Raw genomic sequence first — 26,004 nt, forward strand, 5'->3', positions numbered from 1 at the left:
TTTTTGTTAATATTTTATTTTCGAAAGACTCTAAAGGGAGAGGATGGTGAATTTTTTTTTTCCCCTAAGTGATGCACAGTTTTCATTTTTTGTATGCAACAACTTAAATTCGAGATTTTTTTTGAAAAAAAAAAAAAAAAAAAAAAGTTGGGGCCAAATTGTGAAAAAATACCAGGATACAGTAATTCACTAAAATGAACATGGCTCAGCCATTTTTAAATATAAATTCAAAATTTGTACGATATTTAACTCCTGAAAGCACGTTCTTTAGAACTTCTGTAGCACAATTTTGATATTGGCTTTCATAAATTTAAGATAAACAATTAGGCTTATAGTTTAAGTATATTCATTTTAGAGGTACTTTTATAGAAATATGCAGGCATATTTTTCAAATATAAATAAATAACAAATTTCTCTTCTAGAGAGAAGTTTCCTAATAGCCTGAGCCTAAAGAACGTATCAATTATAATGCTTGTAGAATTAATAGTTCCGAAGATATATACATTTTTATCTGGAATAGAGGAAAAATTAAAGTTACAGGAAATTGCAATCAAAGTTTAGTGTCATTTAAAACCCTGTGCAGCAGAGCTTTAAACATATCACCGCAGTTGACAAGGCCATATGTGTACATTAAATTTTATGTAATGTATTTTTCACATGTTAAAGAGTATTTTAAAGGAAAGAAAAGTTAACGCTACTGGAAATTTCAATCAAAGTTCAGTGTAATTTAAAAATCCTGTGCCCCAGAGCTCTAAAAATGGCGTCACAGGTGCTGACAAAACCATAGATGTGTATTAAATTTTATGTAATGTATTTTTCACATATCAGAGAGTATTTAAAGTTTTTTTTTAATGTATTGGTTTTCACCATATTTAGCCATCATCTCCTCTTAAGATTTGTTGATGATATGGCGTTGTTAGCAGAAGAGGAGACGATACTAAGAGATATGCTACTTGAGCTAAATGACAGCTGTGAGCAGTATGGAATGAAGATAAATGCAAACAAGACGAAGACCATGATTGTCAGAAAAAAAATAAAGAAGATAAAAGTACGAATATTAAATAAGGCAAAAGAGAAAGTGGACAGCTTCAAGTACTGGGATGTACTATAAGCAGTAACATGAGCTCCTGCCAGGAAGTCAAAAGGAGGATAGCAATTGCAAAGAAAGCTTTTAATAGAAAAAAGGAGCATCTTCTGCAGACCTTTGGAAAAAGAATTAAGAAAGAGACTAGTAAAGTGCTTTTGTGGAGTGTGGCATTGTATGGATCAGAAACATGGACACTACAACGAAGAGAAGAGAAATGTGGATATGGAGAAGAATGGAGCATGTGAAATGGATAGACAGAATAAGAAATGAAGCTGTGTTGGAAAGAGTAGGGGAAGAAAAAAATGATGCTGAAACTGATCAGGAAGAGAAAAAGGAATTGCTGGGTCACTGACTGAGAAGAAACTGCCTACTGAAGGATGTACTGGAAGGAATGGTGAACGGGAGAAGAGTTCGGAGCAGAAGAAGATATTAGATGGTAGACGACATTAAGATATACATATGGATCATAGAGACTAAGAGGAAGGCAGAAAATAGGAAATATTGGAGAATGCTGGGTTTGCAGTGAAAGCCCTGTCATTGGGTAGAACATTATGTATATATATATCACCTTAAATACGGTAGTTAATTCTAAAGTTTGCTAAAAAATAATAAGAATGTAGTTCAGTAATTAATGTATTTCTGTATTCTACAATGAAACATAGTACAATGATATCACATTATATTTTGACTTACAGAAAGATAAATACTTTATACTCCTACCAGATGTAAACATTTAAAAAAAACGTCGTAATAGTGAAATCTAATGTATGAATTCAGAATTTTGCTCCTGGTTGCCACTTATGGCGCCTTAAAAATAAATATTGCAAATGAAATCACTGTAGCACAGTAACCTTTAGTCTGGGGCAAAAAGATACCAAAGTAATGTTCTTCTGCTATGCTCATAGTAGGGTAGCTGCTTGCCTCCCGTGTTTAGTTGTTTGTCATAGGAAAGCAATGTACTATCGATGATTAAATGTTGAATGAAGATATTGATGTAGTAATGATAGAGAACTAGTAGGTGTAAATCACATAATCTGTTCGGAAACCCCTTCGGTCAATAGCATACTGGTTGTCAGCTTGGCATTCATAATATCCAGCATCCTTCTGAGTTGTGGGATCAATTTCCATTTTAGATTTCATTGTATCATTGCCTATTGGCCACTCGTGCACCTGGAGTAGAAAGTAATAATTAGTAACAAAAAAGAGAAATGTGAATTTGGTGTAATGGAGATCTTATTTGTAGACTTTTAAGTCTGGATAGTTTAAAATCGTATACAGGCATATCAGTACTCTTCTTTTCTTATTAAATATACAGTAACATTATTTGAGGTCTGTCATTTACAAATAGCTTTCTTTATTAAAGACATAGGATTCCTGAATATTGGGATGTTTGTCCAAATTTTGAGTTTCATTTTGTCACTATCACTACGTTCTTCAATACAATCTCCTTAAGAATGTAGGAAAAGATTTTTTTTTTCCAGAAAGATGCTTATCTTTTACAAAATATTTACTTATGGCTTTTAAGGAATCTGGAGGTTCATTGCCGCCCTCACATAAGCCCACCATCAGTCCCTATCCTGAGCAAGATTAATCCAGACTCTACCATCACATCCCACCTCCATCAAATCCGCTTTAATATTATCCCCCCATCTACGTCTCGGCCACCCCAAAGGTCTTATTCCCTCCGGCCTCCCAACTAACACTGTGTATGCATTTCTGGATTCGCCCATATGTGCTAAATGCCCTGTCCATTTCAAATGTCTGGATTTAATGTTCGTAATTATGTCAGGTGAGGAATAAAATGCATGCAGTTTTGTGTTATATAACTTTCTCCATTCTCCTGTAACTTCATCCCTCTTAGCCCCAAATATTTTCCTAAGCACCTTATTCTCAAATACTCTTAATCTCTGTTTTTCAAAGTGAGAGTCCAAGTTTCACAACCATACAGAACAACTGGTAATATAACTGTTTTGTAAATTTTAACTTTCAGCTTTTTTGAGAGTAGACTGGATGATAAAAGCTTCTCAATTGAATAATAACACGCATTCCCAATATTTATTCTGCGTTTAATTTCCTCTCAAGAATCATTAATATTTATTACTGTTGCTCCAAGATATTTCAATTTTTCCACCTCTTCAAAGGATAACTTTCCAATTATTTTTATATTTCCATTTCATACAATATTCTGGACACGAGACATAATCATATACTTTGTATTTTCGGGATTTACTTCCAAACCTCTTTACTTGCTTCAAGTAAAATTCTCGTGTTTTCCCTAATATTGTGGATTTTCTCCTTAAATAGTTTTTCCATCTGTTCAGGATTGAATGAGAATCTGCAAGCAAGTCACCATTGTCAACCTTGACCACATTTACCCTTGCCTGATATCCATTCTTGAATTCCTTTATGCCCTTATATAAATCTCTAATGTTTTTATTCTTACTACTTGTTTCTACCTCATTGAGTTTTTCCTTCAAGTAATCTCTCTTTTTATTCCAAAGTGTACAACTTGCTTCCCGTCTTTCATTGAAATAAATATCTTCATTCGCCTCAACTGGATCCTATAAGAATTTCAGTTTTGCCTGTTTCCTTCTATCTTCTACCATGCAACAATCTTCATCAAACCACGGTTTCATTTTCTTAGTTTCATAATAACCTATGCTCTCCTCGGCTGCAATTTTGATATTATCTCTGATTTTTTCCCACATACCATTAACATCAAATTCTTCTTCAACTTTGTTGGAACTTCCTAAAGTAGCAAACCTAGTTGAAATTTCAACCTGATAATGTTGCTTACTTTACTTGTTAAAATTATTCTGGCATAGAAGAAAAAATGTTCATTATCATAGAGGTAAAATTCCTCTGACATTTCTGCCTATCTTTATAATGATTTACTTCCGTACATCAAAGTTGGAATGACTATAACTTCATAAAATTTCAGCTGTGTCCCACTTTCTTATTCTTTCATGTTTTCTTAATTTTTCTACAGATATACCGGGAACTAAATTTATTTAATTTATTTGCAATATGTTGATCAATTTTATATATGACATCACAGCGTAAGTAATTAAAATTTGACATTTGTTCCAATATTTCGTTATCTTTTTGTTCTTCTTATTTTTTTTGAACGGAAACCTCTTTTTCTAAATTTTAAAGTTAATTACTCAGTAATTTACAAATAGAATTTTGTAGCACCACTTCATTTTGTTTTAAATTATTTGATCATCAGCATACAGTAATGTGTTAATTAATTCCTTGAGATTTGTTTCCTTCTGTGGCAACTGTTCCTCTATTGTCGTATGTCATTCATGTATATATTAAGTAAACTTGGGAGAGACTGCAACCTTGTTGTCTTGATTTGTAGCTACTTCTTAATAAGAATAAGATAATCTTCTTTCATCTAGATCTCTGAAAATGCAGTTTGTCTAGTAATTGAAGGACATGATCAAAATTCTTGAACTCGAGATTTTAATAGAATATACATTGCCCTTGTCGTAACTTACTATGTATATTTAGTTTATTGTCTTCTCGTAACAAGTTTCGATATCTTAAATAATAAAATGTATTCATTTATATTTATATTGATTGGGTTTTACAAATTTTAAACTTTTCCAGACTTGTACTTGTTGGCTAAGAAAACAAGTGTTATTACATTAAATTTAAAACACAAATTCTACCATGAAGCTTTATTTAAATTTAATTTAAGTCATGGCAGTAATCATTTCGTTCCATTAAAATACTAATGCTTTTAAAAGTAATTTTTTCCATAGAATATTTCTAAATTCAAATATTTTGTCTTATGAATGTTGAGATTAACAAATTATAACATACCCCTTGAATAGTTGTGTTGTTTTGAACGTCTGTGAATACCGAATACATGTATCTGAATATTTGTGATATTCTAAAATCATTTTCTGTTAGCTTTCTTGTGGAAAAACATAAATTGGTTTATGAGGAAATCTGTGCAATAAAGGTGAATTTTTAACGTGCTTTTGTATTATAAAATCTGACACTTCCCCATAGCCATACCAAAATAATGCCAAAAATAATTAGCTATTTACTTCTTCAAAGGTTTTACTATGTATATGCAGTTTTAGAAATGCCCTGTTTAAGTGTTGTTCATGCAGTTTGTGTATAATTTGATTTTCATTTTGAACCTATATTGATTGAAATTCCAATTATATTCTTACGTTCTGTCCCTCCCTTCCTCTTTCTTCTTTCTCTCCTACCTTATTCTCTCTAATGTTCCCAGCCGAAACTCTGTAAGTATACTTATCTTGTTTTCTATACGTATATTACGTAATGTTCGTACGCGATCATCTTCCTATGAAATATTAATAGTAAAATATTTGTAGCCTACTCATCATAAAATTGGTGCAGAGAGTTTTGTCTCTTCTGATAGAAATACGCTTTATATATTCCTTGTTCATTCTGAGGGATTAAATTATCATACCTGAAAGTACTTGTGAGCGTATAATTCTATTCCATCTTTAAACCAGGTGATGTGAGGACGAGGCAGGCCCTGGGCCATGCAGAAGAATGTTATCTTGCGGCCAAGCATATAGTCAAGCTCAAAGTGTGAGGACTTGACTATCCTTGCTCCCTATGTAAGAAAAAATATCTATTAATTTCCATTTTGTTGCACTAGTTGATATTATTTTCTCTCTCTCTCTCACACACACACACACACACACGCGCGCGCGCACACGCATGCACACATACACAGAGTTCATAATTGAAAACTCACAAAGCCAATATCAACAAAGATACGTGTGAAATAAGGATGTGTCCTGTTTCTTACTTCATTTCTTGTAGGTAGTGTTGGATAAAGCAATGGGGAAGTTTACTGATATAGTAAGAAAAAAATAAATACAGTCGGATCTCAATCGAATATTGGAGGATTTAGATTGTAGTTAGTACAATGTGTCCGCAAACTCACTCCGCAGTGAGGAGGCGCTCGATCTCCTAGCGGGAAGTTTTAAGTTGACAGCAAAATCATTCACACGTGTTCAGTGTTGACCTTCGAGTGGAGTGAATCCCACCTCCCAACATAACTACAGCCGCTAGCGGTGAATCCCACCTACCAACATAACTGCAGCTTCTAGCGTATACGTCGCCATCTCCTCGCTGCGGAGTGAGTTTGCGGACACATTCTTAGTTTTCTTACACCATACGACCATGGAAGCTGTGATGCACGAAAAAGTCGTCTGTTGGGGTATCCAATGAGAAGCTAACACTTCAGTGCTTATTCATAATATACATTTCCATCCATCAGGAAGAGAAAAAGAAATTGGCTGGTTCACTGGCTGAGAAGAAACTGTCTGCTGAAGGAATGGTGCACGGGAGAAAAGTTTGGAGCTGAAGAAAATGTCAGATGATAGACGACATTAAGATATTTGGATTGTATGCGGATACTAAAAGGAAGGCAGAAAATAGGATAGATTGAAGAATGCTGGGTTTGCAATGAAAGACCTGCCCTTGAGCAAAAAACTATGAATGAATAGTCTACAGTAAATAAAGACGAGTATTTTCCCTAGACCAAAAATATAATGAAGGTTCGTGCAAATAAAATAAAGATTAGTATTTCCCTGCAGGAGTTGAGGACTCTGACAAGGTTTTGTTGGGTTAGTTGAGGAGATAGTTAAGTGGCAGGAGGCGAGATTTCGCTGCATTAACAATGTTACAACTTTCCAAAATTTGGCAGCATTATTTCTACGACTTCCACTGGAGACCGCTCTAATAGAATGCGTCCCATACAGCCAATCAAATTCTCTTAATGGATGATCATCCTAGTTTTTCGCCTAGAATCAAACTGCACTCTCTCCAAATTATGAAATAAGGGATTAAGGTATTTTTCAGTGTAGAATTTTGCAGGGGAATGTAATAAACTGCTCGTTTGGAGTCAAACTGGAATTTATCTGCCTTATTTTTAGTACAGTAGTAAAATCACTGTCAAAAATTGAGATGTGTACATTATATTATTATGATGGCGTCTATTACATAAGTAAATATAGTAAGTTATTTATTCTCTAATTTCATGATCTTCATAATGAATATTTATATACTTCCAAACTACTGTATGTTTGACTCGAACTTGAGCTTTAATTTGTATTCATTATATACCGATAGCTGTAAACTTCATGATAAAGTCATCCCCATTACAGACTATGAGTGCATAGAGTAGCAGGAGGTCAAGGCTCCCATCTGTATCAGACAATCGTTATTAATGAAGTATGGATATTTGTCCTATGTGCCCACCATCTTTACCCCCAAGGTAATAACCTCGGGTCCACACCTGTGGAGTAACGGTCAGCGCATCTGGCCGCGAAACCAGGTGGCCCAGGTTCGATTCCCGGTCGGGGCATGTTACCTGGTTGAGGTTTTTTCTGGGGTTTCCCTCAACCCAGGATGAGCAAATGCTGGGTAACTTTCGGTGCTGGACCCCGGACTCATTTCACCGGCATAATCACCTTCATCTCATTCAGACGCTAAATAACCTAAGCTGTTGATAAAGCGTCGTAAAATAACCTACTAAAAAAAATAACCTCGGTACCAAGGAAAAACCCCTGATACTCATTTCTGTTAAAGGCTGAGTAAACTCCAAGGCCATAGTGTGACAGGAAGGATTAGATCAATGCAGAAAATCCATGGTCGCATCAGGAATCAAACCCGCGTCCCCTCTCCTTATGTAGCTTTATTGTCTTTTAGTTCTGTCTTGTGTCAGAGCATAAAACCTAATTCTGAACTTAGGTGGGCTAATTCATTGGTGTAGCCAGGAACTTAAGATGGAGGGCCAAGTTTTGGGCACATCACTTGGAAAATTTGCCTATAACTTACATGTAACATATTTAAAAGACAATTATTATTATTATTTAATATTATGAAATATAAAATCAATTTAGATCCCCCAGAAGTTGTTGTAAGGCAGAATCCATTCTCCATAATTGCAGAGTGAATGAACAAATGCTGACCTTAAATAATTCTAGTTATTGTGTTGAGAACGGTAGCTTCATAATTTCTTTTAAAATCATCCGTCAGTTTAAAACAATCTGTCAGCAGTAATATAAAGGATTTGTTATTATAAATATTGATAATTGCCAATAGAATCAGTCAAACATTTTTATTTCAGTGTTGCACTCACAACGGCAATCAATGGTGGACTGTTTCTTCATGATTTAAATTTAATACAATTTTAAAATATTTCTTGAAAAAATAGAGAGCGGGGTGTTTTCAGCCCAATGAGTCTCGTCTGCTTATGCCACTGGGCTTATCTAAAAACGGAGGTATTTTAACTAGTATTTTGTAATATTCAGTCCTTGTTTTATTAACTTCTCGTTTGTTCGTGATACATTAAAATAGAATCAGTATGTCGATATACAAGGAGTTCCTATGCAGACCGATTCTAAGTAGTAATGTTATGTCAGCTTAATGATGGTAGTGTGGAGCACCTTATTGCTGTCTGTGTAATATTGTAGTTTGACATGTTTGTACACAAGTTCGCAAATTTGGTTTAACTGATTTAGAACAATAATAACAAAGATGGATGATCAAGTTGTAGAGTTTTGTTTCTTTATGAAAAGAGTGTAAACAAAAAACCTACCTATGTGATATTTTTGTAAATTTATTATTTTAAGTATGTACGAGTACTAGAGTTTGAGAACGATCGACAAAGCAAGAGTAATAGCGCTCACAAAGCCGAAAACCCGCACAACAGTGTTGTCTATGTCGTTAACTGCTTGTGAGTGAATTAAGCGAACTTCAAGACATTGGGAGTGGTCAACTCTCAAACGTCAAGCAGCCTTGAATCGCCACAATTGTTTATACCAGACTGAACTTTTATCTATTTTGTCAACTGTTATATATGTATAAACAATCAAGTAGCCTATTTGAAACATCATCTCTACCTTTCAGTGTATAATAAAATAATCCGTTCCCCAATCTTTACTTAATTACTGGGCCCTTATAAAAAGGTTAGGATTTTTTTTTTCGTATGTTTGAGATCAAGTGTTCAATCTCAAGTAAAAAAATATTAACGCATTATTTAACGTTATGTTTTATGTTTCTTAGAAATGCAAATTTATGTGAGAATTTTTTCTATTTTTATCACCTTAGGTAATATCTGATAATAAAACCAGAACATTTTGATAACTATGATAATGTTTTGTTTTGCCTTTTTGTATCAATTAAACATCTTTAATGTTATTTATTTCAGTGATGTATGTTATTCAAAGTTACGAAATCTTTTCACGCCGACCAAATGCTATTTCGAGAATGATGAGCAAGACTCGAAGCGCACGAGAGTTATGAGACGAAACTCGAAAGACAAGTGCAGTGAACACAGTGAGTGAGAGCGGCAGTTAGCTGTGTTCATCTCTAACGAGTACAATAGTTATGAGGAAGATTCGTCTCACCAGTAATAAAGTCAATGATAGTGAATTGTAATGCATTGTGTCGTTGATGGCCGTTCATCATTTTGACGTAGTATTAGCTGTCAAAGAAGCTAGGAACATTGTCATGCTAAATGTGTAACTTTTTTTTTTACCGTGGGCTAACTACCATGAAAACTGAGGTATAAGAAACAGGATGAAAATGTTGACATGGATCTTTAAAATGTAAAATATACAGGGCGTGCATAAGTATATATACAGTAATACAATACAGTTTTATTAAGTAAAAATGAGGATTACATACCACTTATAGTTACACGACATGAATCGACAACTTACATCAATTTAATTGCCTAATCGATCCGTTATTGATCGTAATCCTCATTTATACATCTTGATTACACAACTTTTAACACTATCACTTCGGAATATGTATGATAAAGCTTTCTCGTGTTAAATTCTAACGTACCTTGTTTACATGTTTCGACCTATTTATGGGTCATCTTCATTTATACGTAATAAAACTATATTGTATTACTGTATACCTATTTATACACCACCTGTATTATACTGCTCTCACAGTCACTTATTGGTACACGTTATAAGCATTTAAAACGAGTAAAAAGTCATATCATGCTGAATTTGAATTTGAACTGTTATTGGGTCCTTAAACACACAAAATGTCCAGCTGGTGACATTAATTATATTATGGACGTATAGGATGACACACGCATAATTTTCTCTCGTATAATTTTAACAGATTTTCCTACGAATGTTTTCTCAGTTTATGAAGATGTAGGGTATGAAGGTTTGTTCTGTACACTGTCCTTTATAGTGTCCTGAAGGTAAAAATGGCACATTATGAGATTTCGGGAATGAAAGAGTGAACAAATTTATGCTAATTTTTTGTCTCCAAAAACGTTCCTTATGTTTAATTGATTGTATATAAAGTGCCAGAATCCTGCTGAAAGAATGCATACAGCTGTTCTACCCTGTTAATTAAGCGAAAAAATGATTAAAGTATTTCAGTTCTGTACCTAAATCTTTTTATAGTTTTGGCATAAATTATAGGTCCTGTTATTCTTTCACCTCGAAGAGCACATCAGACGCCGATTTTAGAATAATGAAGTAGAACTTCGAGGAAAATATTTGGTTTCTTAGAGCTTCAGTATTATCTGCGAGAATTTACCCATCATAAAAACTAAAAATGGAAAGAAAAGAAAAAGGAGAGAGATATTATATACTAGGTCATTTTTCTATCGTGAACTTTATTTTCGATCCAGTTACAAAAATGTAGTCTTGTGACAGGGTCAGCAGAATGCAATCCATATACCAGTACGACATTTATTATGTATGGATTCAATTTTAAGAGTTTTGAGACTCTAAAATATGTAGATGTTTTGGAAATCCCAACCTATTGAGCATGCTTGAATGATGATTTTGTAAGAAATGCTATAATCTGATCACATTATACTGGGTGTTCATTTCAAAGTGTCTCATGACGTCACTGTTGTGAGTCAGCGATTTGAAATGAGTTTCAGCTTTTATGTCAGAGAAGTTGCGTATTAATCAAGGCGTTCAATCTGAACTTGAGAACGTTTACGGTATAACTTGAACGTCGTAGCAACAGATGGCGGTCTGTACTGTCTGTATGCTACCATAACCTCTTTCGAACTGTGTTTTGCGCGGCCAAGTTGTACGCAGGGTACCGGTATTTGTTATCATCGGTTGCATACGGCAACATTCCACAATACAAATCAAATGCTCTGTGTCCATGTTGACCGTCGAAGTTAATGTCAACAAATACGTAAGAAATCGTCTTAACCCTCTCCCCATATCCCGACAGTAAGAAAAAAAACCCACCTCAGTACATGTTTCCAAACAGTTCACATTCCTGCCACTACCGGCGTTACCGTACATATCAGTAAGTACTCTTCAGAATGAACGCCGTACTTGCTATGCAACTTCTCTGACACATAGATAATACACCTCTGCGGAAGTGTAGGAAGATTGAATTCTCTAGGCTCATTGACTAGCCATATGACGGCATACAGCGAGCCATGACACACTTTGAACTGAACACCCAGTAGACACTTAGTCATCAGTTACGTGCATTAGTCATTGCCTGCACTGAACTCGCTATGAAACATGGTTGCAGAGAAGAAACAATTATATTTAATACAGTTATAAATAAGATGACTGAAAAAGAGTTCTAGCACATAGGGATGAAATGGCGGATGAACTAAATGGGATGTTTAAAAAGATTAAGTTGAAACAACGGGTATTGGTAGGCCTAATTGTTATTTTGGGTCCAAAACAACAAGTGAAAATGGAGATAGAAACACAATATTGAGCGAATATGCAATGGAAGTATTATAACACTTTAAATAATTATAAAGATAAGATAAAAGTCTAAAGAATTTAAAGTTTATATGCTTGGACGATTTAGTAAAGAACTGTTTTCAGAACATGGGAGGAGTGATAGTAGGAGGAAGAAGAATAACGTGCATAAGATTTGCTGATGATATGGCATTGTTAGCAGAAGAGGAAATGATACTAAGGGATATGCTACTGGAGCTAAATGACAGTGAGCAGTATGAGATGAAGATAAATGCAAATAAGACGAAGAGCATGGTCATAGGAAGAAAAATACAGAATATAAACTTGCGAATTCTAAATGAGGCAGTAGAGCAAGTGGACAGCTTCAAATACTTGGAGTGTACTATAAGCAGTAACATGAACTGCTGCTAGGAAGTCAAAAGGAGGTTAGCAATTGGCAAGGAAACTTTTAATAGAAAAAGGAGCATCTGCGGACCTCTGGAAAAAGAACTAGTGAAGTGCTTTGTATGGAGTGTGGCATGGTATGGGGCAGAAACATGCACATTACGACGAAGTGAAGAGAAGTGACTAGAAGCATTTGAAATGTGGATATGGAGAAGAATAGAGTGTGTGAAGTGGACAGACAGAATAAGAAATGAAGCTGTGTTGGAAAGAGTGGGTGAAGAAAGAATGATGCTGAAACTGATCAGGAAGAGGAAGAGGAATTGGTTGGGTCACTGGCTGAGAAGAAACTGCCTACTGAAGGATGCACTGGGAGGAATGGTGAACGGGAGAAGAGTTCGGGATAGAAGAAGATATCAGATGATAGACGACATTAAGATATATGAATTATATGTGGAAACGAAGAGGAAGGTAGAAATAGGAAAGACTGGAGAAAGTTGGGTTTGCAGTGAAAGACCTGCCCTTGTGCAGAACACTAAATGAAATGAATGTAGATCATAAATTAAAATGAGACAGCGTTCAGAGAAATTAATCAAAGGAAGAGAAAATTGTAGCCTTTTTCACCCACATAGAAGTTTTAATTAATGGCTAAATGATTTTAGGATGATTGAATACAGAAGTATAATATAATACTTTATATGGATGATTATGAGTTGCAGAGTTGTAAAGATAGACGACGAGCTTCAGAGAACAATACTTAACTTAATAATATTGTTGCAGAGAGTATAACATGAACATTTCCACCAAAAGAGCAATTTTTGTAAATAAAGGAACCTTATATTTGAGAGTAAATACATACCGGTAGTTGTGAAAGAAATAACAATATAAAAGTTTTTTTTTCAGCTTCACTTACCTTGGTTGTATTATTTAACACGAACGTTAATGATATTGATAGTAAAATGGGTAAATGCAGAAAATTTGCAGACCAAATTAGGAACATTGTACTCAAAAATAAATAGAGATGCAATTTTAAAATAAGTTATTACTTTCTTAGCGCTGATCTGTGCGTCAGAAATTTGGACTCTTATTAAATATTTACAACATACAAATGCGCCAGATGGTTGGTTACACTTTACTTGACCGTCGAGAAAATGAAGATGATGTACAAAATAAGTTGAACATTATAACTTTATAGAAATACTTACCACATATAGATTAAAATGACATGAGTATCTGTTGAGAATGGAGTGACATCAGATCCCATTTAAAATGTATAATTACAAACCAAGAGAAAAACTGAATGTTGGTAAACCAAGAAAAGGCTGGGGAGACCTGTTTTAAACTAACATAGACTTTGTGAAACTACAGAGTGTTCCAGCGATAAGTACTGGTTTATTCGTCAGCTGCTAGGCAGGGGCAATTGTTGGGCAACTGTCAGGCGGCCAGCTCTCCCTCTCTTGGTATTCAATACCTCATGTAATGTTTCAATGACTAGTCAGTCTGAGTTTGGAATACATAGAGAGGAGTCGTGTTGTGTGTGTCATGCTGTGCTGCTCATTTAGTTACTACGTGGAGATTACGTAATGATGAGATATTCTGTGTTTGAACGTACATTCGTTGTGAAAACTTACTATACGAAAAAAAAATCTTGGGGCAAAACAAGCCGAAAATTTATAAATCGTTTTCCAGGCCGCCCAGTTCTGACCAGGAGGGCAGTAAAACAATTAGTGAAAAATTTTATTGAAACAGGTTGTGTAATTGACAAAAAGAAACAAACACAATCTCGTGTGCTTACAGAAGAAAAAATCGACGAAGTTGGAGCTGCTTTGGAACGTACACCTAAAAGTCTCTGAGACGTGTAGCACAGGAGACCGGAATTTCAAAAACATCTGTAAAAATTACAATCAAAGCCCTTCATAATAACTGTAGTTTATCAGTTACAACCCCTCGATTTTAACAGAAGACTTAATTTTTGTAACTGGATGGTAGAAAAAGTTCATAATGACGAAATTGATCCCAAATCGATTTTTTTTTTCTGACGAAGCATGGTTTTTTGTTAATGGACATGTATCATCGCGTAATAACAGGCGCTGGGCAATAGAAAAACTTCAACATGTGATCGAGGTTCCACAAGATGGGCAAAAGATAGGCGTGTGGTGTGCCAGCAATGCTCACAGAATTATTGGATCATTTTCTACTAAGAGACAATAAACAGTGAGAGATACATACGCCTTATTTTGGGACCATTGTTCGAAGAACTGACATATCATGAACAGTTAACAGGGTATTTTCAACAGGATAATGCAACCGCTCATACTCCCATTGTGTCTATGACAGAGGTCAGCCTTTGGGCAGAGAATTATCAGTAGCGGGTTATGGCCGGCTCGTTCCCCAGATCTAACACCGTTAAATTTTTATTTATGGGGAACATTAAAAAAACAGGGTGTATGCAAATAATCCTCGCACAATTGAACAACTGAAAGATAACATTCGTGACGCAATTAGACAAATCAGTGCAGTGGAGCTCATGAATGTGAACGATGGTTTTTTACAGCGATGTGAAAACTGTATAGCACAAAATGTCAACACTTCCAGCAGCTACTGTCATGGGTGTGAGTACAAAATTCTGTAATTAATGTAACATATAATAATTAATGTTAAATACAATATATTATGGTTAGTAAGTATGCAAGTAAGTTTCAACTTGGTGAAGCGCTGTGAGTTTAAGAGCCTGGTTGCCAGCCGTCGCTCAAGCATCATACCATGCAGTGGCCAAAGAATAAACCAGTACTTATTGCTGGAATGCTCTGTAGAACAGACTAATGAGCCTAAGCCAGAGATGGGCATTTCCTCTCTCATTGTGCGAACTCTATCTCTCCCACTAACCCTTAACTGAACACAGGAGCTTGTTGTCCTTAAGTTGTTGGTCAGTAGTTGAATGGTGAAAGGCAATCAGTGCTGATACAAGTTCTCGCTATAGTGTGTAGTTACCAGTATTTTAAAAGGTGCGTGCAGCGTAATTTCAATATTGAATTGGAGGAGAAATATATTTTCTTTGTGTTGAGTGAAGGGGAAGCACAGGGTTTAATATGCCTAACCCAGATTGGATATGTAATACATTTTGCGTTAAGACATTTTCAGAAAAACACATCAAGAAAATTATGGTGAACATAAACTTTCTGGTGCAAAATGTATTATATATTCAAAATGAGGTTAGGCATATTAAGCATTGTGGCTTCCCTCACTTAACACAGTAAATATTCTCGTCCCATTCACTATTGAAATAATGCTGCATGCACATTTTCAAATACTTAGTGTGCCACTGGTAACTACACACACAGCAAGAACTTGTACTGGGGTGGATTGTCTTCCACCATTCAACTGCTCACCAACAACTGAAGGACAAGCACATATGTTCAGTTAGGGTTAGTAGGAGGGGTAGGGTTCTCATATCGAGAGAGGAAATGCCCATCTTTGATCTGAGCCATGTAGGTTATACCATGTTGATATAAAACTAAAATTCTAAATTATATTTACTTATCTGTTTTTTTTTTTTGCATGGTGACTTTATGTGCAATGCAGTACGATACAGGCTGTACCTGCTCATTCTACTTACTTCATGAAAAACAACAGCATATGGTGCCTTCGTCCTTTTTCTTCTAGTTGCTTGGTTGAGTAATAATGTGTAATTTCGTATGTACTGGTACCATGTATTTGTTGTGGCATGTCACATACTTACGTCTTTGTGGTTGTAGTAGCTAGCACTTGCAGGGTTTCGATGCTGGATAAGGACAGGCATCCTAGATCCATAACCTTTGCGACCACCTCCACGACCCTTGCCCCCTCGCCCCCCTCCACCACCCCCTCGAGCTCCACTGGCTATATCCGCGTTGAGGAGGCAGCCTATCAACATCCCCAACATCAGTATCCTCCACTTCCTTTCCATTCTTATACCTTGACCTTGCACAGTCCTGCAGAAACTTGTTCCTGCCAATTCTATGAATTAATCATCGTCTGTGTTTCTTCTGTTGTGTCTGACCTAAGAGTGAGGTACACTGCTTGAACCCTCCCTTGTTCTTGGGTGTGCTTTATTGCGTTGTCCCTCCCTGTGGTCAGTCGAAGAAGTAACTATGTCTCCACTCATATTGTTGTGAAGTTAGCAGAGAGTTGTCAATTGAATGATTGCTGTCAGTTGTCGGTGTGGTCTGTCTTTCAGCTCATGGGTGGTGTATGGCTCCTCTCATGGATAGAATATCGTAGCAGATTATGCTATGTATTCCTGTACTTCAGTTTCTGCATTCAATATTAATTGAATCGCACTTTTAGGAAGGAATCAAGTCAAAATTTGCCATTTTTATTTATGAAATGATTAATACTTCTAAGACGCATTGATTGGCAAAGAAAGAAACTTAATCAAACCTTTCCCTGCAGCCTGTATCTAACATCAAGTTCATGTTTATAGTACAGCACTGGTACACTGGTATTTATTCATGATAATAACTTGTTTTGCTCTCCTGAAAAATAGCAAATTTTGATTTAGTTACTTTCTAAAAAGTGCGATCCAATTGTTCCTCCATCTCAAATGTAAGAGTGCATAATGAGCTGTGTGTTATGTTAATTTAGAGAGTTCGTAATATGAAAACAAAGTTAATTTGCAATTGCATTTCTACTACCAGTTTGTATTGTTGAAAATGACAAATAAGCAATTATTATTGCCAGAAAAACCGGGAAGAGAAAGGAGTAGGAAGGGAGCAGAAGGAAAGAGAGGGGGGGAGAAGAAACATTTGAATAAAAAGTACATTTTTCGTCATCATCTAGCATAATCTGAGCAAAGCATACATTCACAGGTTTTTTTTCCTCTCCACCCAATTCCCACAAAAAATCATGTAACAACAATGTCGACAGTCGCGTAACGACCTCACAGTTGAAGCTACTATAAAATAAGGTCGATAAAAAAAATTGGCAGTGGAACCTTGGTTTCGAATAATTAGACGTACAGTAAATACAGTATGTGTTCTATTAAAATTACTTCTTAGTCATATTGACCCTTCGATATAGATGTGTTTATGTCAATAAATTCCCAATTACGGTTTATGGTGTTTAACTATCGGATTATGAACTGCAGTAGTCCAAATACACCTTATCAAATAATTCAGACAGTGAATAGACCGAAATGGATTGAGTGGAAAACCATGATGCACAATATATACAGAAAGGAGTGGAATGGACCATGTGGAAAACAAGACTTTTGGAATATTACACAAACGTCAGACTTGTTCCTTAATGTATAAATAAATGGAAAACGATTGTATTTACAATAAAATACAATATAGATTATTATTAACGATCTTTATTTTCTGATTATTTTCTATATAACTTGTACTACTATTGAACTATCCATTCCTTCATAATCAACAGCTAAAGGTACCTTCCACTCGTGTCTAATGTATTGTTGTTTTTGTTGAATGATCCTTCCATATAGACGTATCTACGCTAAAAACAGGGGAGAAACTCTACTATTATCAAGAGAAGGTGAACAGTTTATTTCACTAGATTCCCTCCTAGCCATTGATGATTTCATATGACATTACCACACACAATATTATTCGAAGTAATTCTATGTCACTAATATTGCTTATGATTTTCCTAAATCTGTAGGTTACTACCGTATTCTTCTTTCATCCACTGATGCAAAATAACTTCTACAATTGAAAATATATCTTAATAAAACAAATATAAAATTATGTCTTAATGTCCTTCAGAATTATCCTAATACAGTATTATGTTGTTGTTGTTGTTTAGTCAACTGTCTGTAGACAGGTTTGAACCTCATAAGTAACACCAATAAGGCGTCACTCATGAGGCAACTAGGCCATGAGATAATGGGGTAGGGTGGCCAGTTCCTTTCCCCCTCCAATGCATACATTGCCGATTAGCTACATATTCCACTAATCAGACATCAGATGCATACAAACAATTGTTCTTCCTCTGATACATATTTTCAAGTGAGATGTACTGCCTGTTAATAGATATACATATCAGCCAGAACCTCAATCAGAGGTAAGTATTATGTTAATGGTAGTAAATACACTTAATAATATTTACGACTTTCACAATATTTATCTTCAAAATTGAATACAGAATATTCCTGGTTTCTTGCTCTTGAGAGAGATCTGTGAGACTTTTCGCTAAATGTTATGAAGCAGTAGCTTGCAATGGAGCATTAATAATAATCAGGGTGCGAATTAAGATTTCTGATGGGGAGGGGATAGAATCTTAAGTAGAGAGTACCGGTACCATATGTAAAATTATTATCTTCATTCTATACGGTTCAATGCTTGGTCGCGCTGAGTTTCTTCTGTTGCATCTTGATCATAATAATAATTATATCCATGAGCTGGCTTAAGATAAGATGTGTAATTCCTAAGTTATTGATTGTTGTCAGCTTGCCGGTGATGATAATACATCATTATCATCTTTGCTTACTTTGTACTTTATGAAGTACATGTACTCGTATAAAAATAATTATTTTTTGTGAGGGGGATAGAAGTTATTCCTGGCAGGGATGTTAATATGAATTTATGAAAGGAGGATAACTTTTCAACAGGGGGGGAAATCCCCCCATCCCCCTCGTTAATTCGCATCCTGTTGATGATAATAATATCTTAATTGTTTATGTTTTTAACTGCAGAGGTTATTCAACCTGGGCGAGAAATGGCTTATAAATTTTGTCTGGAACCCTCTATATAGGACAGAATTCTTTCATATGCTGTAAATTTACGATGTGGAACTCACGGATTTACTTATCTCCCAGATGAAACCATGCTAAAGATTTTATCGTTCATTAAAATACATTGTACTTTGAACCTCGGATTCATGTCATCCAACAGCTAGCATGGTAATCACAAACCACCAAGGACCACAATGAAAAATTATTAGCACATTTACTTCATTATGATTGCTTAGATTTAATTCTTCATTGCTTTGCACAATGCTTCAGATATCATTACAAGGATATTTTCTTGGAGGATAGAATGATTGTGTTATTTATCCTTTATACAAATCCACGTATTCTTTCTATTGAAGCAAAAAGTTCTGCAGTTGAAGTTGCTTCTGCTGTCAATCATCAGATCTGTGAGCACATTGCAGTGGTGGCACGATTTTGCACATTTATTTATTTTAAGGATACTAGATGCTAATGAAAGGAGAAATGGTGAAATGGAGCAAGGGAAATAGGAATATTTGGAGAAAATGTGCGCAACACCGTCTGCTGACTTGAACCTGGTTGGTTCCCATGGAAAACTGACACTTTAGGCATTGGGCTAATTCTTTGTCTGCATAGAAAGATTAACATTGTGTAGTGAAGTTTGGCTTTTTTATGTCATATTCCTCTTTCGTGAAAATTACATACTGTTGTACAATTATAGATAGTATTTATACTCGTATCTCAGCTTTCTTACATGGAGCTTGGATGTTTATAGTTAGTTGCAGAGTGTAGACGGCATTAGGAAAGAAAAAATTAAGATACAAGAAACGACTCAAATTTGACACCATAAACATAATTAAATAATGTAAAGGTAAATAACACATAACTTACATGTGAAAAAGATTAAAGAAATCTGCATTTTTTAAAAGCTAGCAACTTTAAAATCAAAAGGACACAGAAGTAGAGGAAAACTAACTCTTTAATATAAGTCTTTTGGAATGGAATAGGCCAATTAGTAATTCGACTTGTAAAATTCAGTGGAAGAATATCAGTAGGCCTAATTATTGAAAAATCTCCACATTGATCTAAGCCCTGACAGAAAAGACTAATGTCCCTTTTGCTCGTAGGCTGCTGGTGCATGATAAATGAAATGATTGACAGCTGAGCCGCGTGTGTGCTCCACTAATGTCAGGATGACAGATTGTTTTGCTTTCATCTTATTGAGTAGGAAATTGCCATTACTCAGTTGAGCCGTCTGACCCCCCCAGTGGAAGTGAGATTTGCTTAACGTTTAAATGTTAGGCAGGGGGATTTAATTCTGGCCTGAACGGCGGAATTTCCTCGAATGTTGACATTAAAATCTAATTTGTAAGTATAATTTATTAATACTTTGTAAAATACTGATTCTATTTGTAAAATGAAACTACTAGGACTAAAAACAATATAAACATCCTGGAAACTACAGGAATTTGTAACTTACTTCATATAAAAGATTTTATTTGAAAAGGTAGTCATATTGAAAGAGTTTAACTTCTGTACAAAAATATATAAATTATTATAAAGTAAAAATGCATATTTTAAAATTGAAAGAAACAAAACACAATTTACCTTTTCAATAGATTCAAACAATTAACTTGTATGGAAATAGATAATGGCTCTAATTTTTCATTTCATGTATTGTATTCCATAGATCTTGCAACAGAATTCTAGCTTTGAGACGTAGAACAAATAAAAAATGATACAAAAATATACAAAACATAGTAAGTATGTTACAGTGATTCAATTTACAAACATAAAGAATTATTCATCACTTGAGTGGAAGGTATGAGAATGGTTTATGGTACGATGCTAAAACATGGACTGGCTTAAAGATTGCGGAGGTATGAGATTGAATGAAACTTGAAAACTCAAGCTAAGCTGGAAGTCTTAAATTATATACAGTATAATACTAAACAATTTTTATATTTTTGTTTCTGGCATTACTATCTGTATCACATGGTTGTATACCAATATGTGTTTGCAGTGATAGTGATAAAACAATTTTATATTACGTTGGAGTAATTACTTTGAAAGTTGTCTCAAATAACATGATTCACATTACAAGAAAAAATGAGAATGTTGAGAAAGAGACATAGCTCAATGAGAGGAAACTCAAACACTCTATAGATTATACAAAGTTTGACTGTAGAGTATTGGTAGTAACATGCAACATTATTATTATTATTATTATTATTATTATTATTATTATTATTATTATTATTATTATTATTATTATTATTATTACTATTTTGCAGTGCCAGGGCCCTTAACTTTATCATTATTTGTGTGGTTCATAGGTATTGCTAGTGCTAAAAACGCACTTAGTTCGTCAGAGACTATCCAGAGTGCACTGCAGGCATTGGATCTGCATTACACTCGTAATGAATGATGGTGATGGAGAATTTTTGGAATTTCATAGGAGAATTAGAGTATCTGAAGAGTGTTGTCTGGACCATGGGCTTGCCCAACCAAAGTTATAAATTCAGGGTGGATCAATTGGGATTTGAACCCAGTCCCTCTGGATTATAAGCCTAGCACGCTAACACTGAGCCACTGTGGTGGTTTGTGTATCATATGAAGCTTTGAAAATCTAAATTGAATTTTGTCTTGATTACAGTGGTGTTTGGAATGTGCCCTATGTCAGTGGCTGCTACTTGGTGAATGCTTCCCTGATCAAACAGCCTGAAACAAAGCCTTCTTATGTCCATAACCAATTGGATGCTGATATGGCATTTTGCTACAACATGAGAGAAAAGGTCAGTAGTGATTTTTTTAAGTTAAAGTAGCATTCACTGGAAGAGTACGTTTTCCCTCCCTCAATAAACTTGTTACTTGGCACAAAAAATAGGCGAAATATGATGTATTTGGGAATTGCACTCCCAGTGACCTACCTAATTACAGAAAATATAGTTTTGGCATGATAGATTACTGTTGTGTTTAGATATTTGTTTATACATGCAAATTATTTTCTGTTTGTAATGAATCTTTTGCTCTCTTCGTTATGATTATGCAAGAATTTAGAAGCAATCATCTTGGAAGGATGATTTTGAGTTTCAGAGTATAAGTGCACTGTATAGAAGGTGTAGTGATGTAGTACCTATGTATAATAATTTTACTTTCGTCATCACAGTTTGTGGCATTTTTCCGGATATTCTGTAAAAAGAAATAAGTTACATGTGGTCTGTGTTCCAGCATCATTTTTAGAAACTTGCAGATGGCTCAATGCAAATATATAACTTACCCCGATAACACAAAGGCAAAAACTTTACAACCTCTGCCTACAAAATTTCCAAAAGAATAATGGCTGCATTTCTATTCTGAAAATTACTTTCTGTCATACTAGGTACCTGTACCTGTATGTATTATTAGCACGTCAGACATTCAAAATGTTTCATACTCAGTATTTGTGTACAAATTTACAGGTTATGTTAGCTCCCAGTATTACAGCCATACTTAGTTACATTACATTAAGTACTGATAGTACTTCCTTATACAGAAGTACGTATTTGATCTAATGACCACATGATATGAAGAAAAGAGAAAGAACTCAGTACCGGTACGGGTAACTTTCCAGAATTGGCAATAGTTTAAATCACAGTAGTAAAATAGACGAGTTTTTATGCTTATCGAGAGAAATAATTGATAACATACAATACAATCAAGCTGGAATGTGGAATAAATTTATAATTATTGAAAATTAAAGAATAGAAAGTACTTCATATATGGTGAGGAGGTTCTGATTGGTACTAGTGTGTTGGATAATACATTACTGCGTGTGTGTGCATATGAGAGATACCGGTACTGCATTTAACAATAAAGTTGCTATCAGTGTAGCTCAGTTGGCTAAAATGTTTGCCTGCCAATCCAGAGTTACGGGTTCGATTCCCACTTGGGCCGATTACCTGGTTGGTTTTTTCCGAGGTTTTTTCCCAACAGTAAGACGAATGTTAAGTAATCGATGGTGAATCCTCAGCCTCATATTGCCAAATACCATCTCACTATTACCAATTCCATCGATGCTAAATGACCGAGTAGTTGATACAGAATCGTTAAATAACCAAGTAAAAAAAAAAGAAAAACAATAAAGTTATCCTTCTTGTTTCCTGATATTTGGAGGAGAGACCTACAGAAATTTTTAGAGATTCACAGCTTGCCAATATGTTCTATATTGATATCTTCTTCTTTTGTGCATAACAAGCAGTTTGGAGAAGTTACATAATAAACCAATTCTTTGAAGATGACTTAGGCAATCATGACCGATAGGCCTAACTAATCTGAACATAGCTACTACTAAAGCAGATTTTCTAGGTAGGTCAGGAATTAATTTTAATTCTTTGAATGAATATTTTGAATATTTCCACCTTGACTTTTGATTTGTGATGATAGTGGAAACTAATTTCTAATCTGCTTTATATCATACTTGTACGAAACATTGTTTTGTTTTTTATATTTGAGTTTAGTTCCTTTCTTTGCTAACATATTCACTATCTCATTAGCATTCACCTCAAAACCGACTGAGATCCATTGGAAAACTACTTTTCTATTTAGATTTTGAAATTTTTTATCATGCAATGGCTTTCTTTAATTGTCTTTATTTTAGGGAATGTAGTTGAACTTAAGGCGTGGATTGCAGTTCTTTAAAATCTGACAAGAAAACTACTGTATGTTTTTGCATTCTGTAACCAAAAAAAATATATTTTGGAGTAATGTGTAATTGGTTTCGACCTCGCTGTGGAAATTTATTGTATAATTTACAACATTTTTGAAGAAGGAAAAGAACTGGCAAGTTACACCTGCTCCAGATCTTATTCTTCATTGTCCAAAAGAGAGTCGTCTATATAAATGTATATCCAGTCATTTTGTGCCTTTCATTTTTAAGTAACGGCTTTTGCTTCTTTAGGGTCGATTTTGTTGAAGAATTAATCTAAATCAAGACATTTCATTTTAACGTTATTAATTTCATTACACTGTTCAAATAGTAGGCCTATTTTTATATTTTATTCAAGTTTTATTACTTCTTGTATGAATCCTTTTGGGTCTTTAGTACAAATGTAGTGTCTGCATCTATTCCACTTATCAGAATTTGTATGCTGCTTAATTTTTCATAGGTTAGAGGGCCTGTTTTTCAAGATCTACCATAATTGGTTTATTGGAAATGTTTACTTGCATGGCTTCAATCAGAGTAATTTTGATTGCACCTGTTACGAAATGTAAAGATTGATTTCGTGTACGTTTTAATATCCCCTTATTAATAGCCTATGAGATTATTAGTGTTTAATCACAATATTTTGTAATATATTTTTATGTGAGTGTTGTTGATTGTGTTTAGTGTATTTCTTGAACTTCTGCATTTTGTTCCTATTAATTTTTTTTGGTAATTTAAATCATTTCCTGTATTTGCACTATGTTCTGTTTAGGTTCATTTCAACTGGCTTCTTTCGTAAGGAGAAAAAAAATAGTCCCCCCCCATATCTATTAACATATTATTTGAACACCAGATTCTAAGTTCAGTGCTGTTAACGATGACTGAGTGATAGGCCTAATTTGCATTTTTTTTTAATTTGATTTTTTGTGAAGTTTACATAACTAAGTCATTAGCAAAAACAAATGCTGTTTTAGTGCTCATGATTGTTTAAGAAATGTTTTATTGCATTTTATACTTGGATTTTCGTCGTCTTTTAAGAGCCTATTTTCGTACAGAAATAAAATATAGATGATTGTTAGGTGTGAATGTGTCAAGTCCAATTTGTTATTTTTTGCTTTTGAAAGACTTTTCTCTGAGAATTTGATATTTTAATAAAATAGAATATATGAAAAACATGTCAATGAAAGATATGTTAGAAATAATTATTTCACTACACAGAACTGAAAGATTCCCAGTATAAAAAAAATCTGTATGTCAAGAACGACCATTGTATTATGAAAGTTTCATTAAATTCAGTTACAGTAGAAACCCTCTTATCTGGCACCAAAGGGACTAGACTAGTTCTGAATACGAGATTTTGCTGAATAATTGAAAAAAAAAAAATCGTATTCAATGGTACCAAATGTTGAAACTGCAGCCATGTGAAGCTTATTTCTCTATCACTTGCTTATAACTGAATAAACATAAAAACTGTGTGAATTTTCCTTATTAAAACATCACACAACACAAATAATACACTAATCTTAGGTTCGAATATCAATGAAAATTAAAGTTTGTGCTAACTTTCTAATGTGACATAACTGACGGCCCAGACTATGGCAATGTGGCAGATTTAAACATCCCCCCCCCCCAGCCAAAAGTGCCGTTGTTTTGGTATTGCTAGTTATTTGGGTGCTGGTTACAAGGGATTTTACTATACACCAACCATTATGTATGACTTGCATTAATAGTTGATATGCATTTTAGGATGTTTTTATGTATGTGAACAATCGAGTGGATTTTGGTCACTTGATCAATGCAGACAACTTTGATACTAGCCGCATAAACAGCGAGATCTATCAAATATTCGACAACAGATGGGATTGGGAGCAGCGTTACATTCATGAAAACTATACTGAGAACTTCAATCCCAACAATACAATTGAACAGGTGAGATGTGTTTACATGTGTCATTATAAGTCCTGATTACAGTGAACAGCTCTTGAGTGGCCAAAAGTATTATATTATATGTAATTCTTTTGTATTCAAAACTGATGTTATTGATAAACATATCCTCTTTATTTGCTATATTGGGTCATGGAACTTACTCAGATTGTTTGTATTGTAGCCATGTCCGGATGTATACTGGTTTCCCATAGTGAAACCCCGTTTTTGCAAGGAGTTCATTGAAGTCATGGAGAATTATGGACATTGGTCAGATGGAACCAACAAGGTGAATATTGCGTAGTTATTAGTTCGGGATTTTAAAGTGTTTTGAGAAGTGTTTAGCTCTTAAGTACGTACCGGTACTAAGAAGTAGATTATGTGAAATATTTGGTTGGGAATTAATATAAATTTGATTTGGTGTGTGCGTGCGTGTGTTTGTATGTGTCTGTGGCTAGATAATTCACGAAACTTTCAAGTAAGCATACAGCTTATT

The 26,004-nt window shown here is 34.6% G+C and overlaps 2 protein-coding genes across 6 annotated transcripts in view; one reads left to right on the top strand and one right to left on the bottom strand.

The window, feature by feature from the left end:
* Nucleotides 1-26,004, top strand: part of Plod (procollagen lysyl hydroxylase) — a 162,818-nt gene that overhangs the window by 121,668 nt on the left and 15,146 nt on the right. For all 5 annotated transcript variants that reach the window (XM_069834578.1, XM_069834579.1, XM_069834582.1 and 2 more), the window contains 3 exons: nucleotides 21,558-21,696; nucleotides 25,332-25,514; nucleotides 25,693-25,797. In XM_069834578.1, the coding sequence (XP_069690679.1) occupies nucleotides 21,558-21,696; nucleotides 25,332-25,514; nucleotides 25,693-25,797 (427 nt within the window). The remainder of the gene's footprint in view (nucleotides 1-21,557; nucleotides 21,697-25,331; nucleotides 25,515-25,692; nucleotides 25,798-26,004) is intronic.
* On the bottom strand, nucleotides 1,705-16,321 carry LOC138705873 (immunoglobulin domain-containing protein oig-4-like). Its single transcript, XM_069834583.1, has 3 exons — nucleotides 15,935-16,321; nucleotides 5,541-5,690; nucleotides 1,705-2,257 (listed from the first exon to the last, which is right to left on the bottom strand). Exons 1-3 carry the CDS (start codon nucleotides 16,139-16,141, stop codon nucleotides 2,099-2,101), a joined length of 516 nt encoding a protein of 171 aa, XP_069690684.1. The 5' UTR covers nucleotides 16,142-16,321; the 3' UTR covers nucleotides 1,705-2,098.

This window comes from Periplaneta americana, chromosome 9 (assembly GCF_040183065.1).
Source record: "Periplaneta americana isolate PAMFEO1 chromosome 9, P.americana_PAMFEO1_priV1, whole genome shotgun sequence".
Lineage (NCBI taxonomy): Eukaryota > Metazoa > Arthropoda > Insecta > Blattodea > Blattidae > Periplaneta > Periplaneta americana.

Excerpts from the sequence above, each read along its gene's own strand:
- LOC138705873 (XM_069834583.1), bottom strand. The coding sequence starts at position 16,141 with ATGGAAAGGAAGTGGAGGATACTGATGTTGGGGATGTTGATAGGCTGC. Across the intron at positions 5,691-15,934 it reads GCTACTACAACCACAAAGAC|GGAGCAAGGATAGTCAAGTC; the intron begins GTAAGTATGTGA and ends TTTCTTACATAG. Across the intron at positions 2,258-5,540 it reads ACGCTCACAAGTACTTTCAG|GTGCACGAGTGGCCAATAGG; the intron begins GTATGATAATTT and ends TTTCTACTCCAG.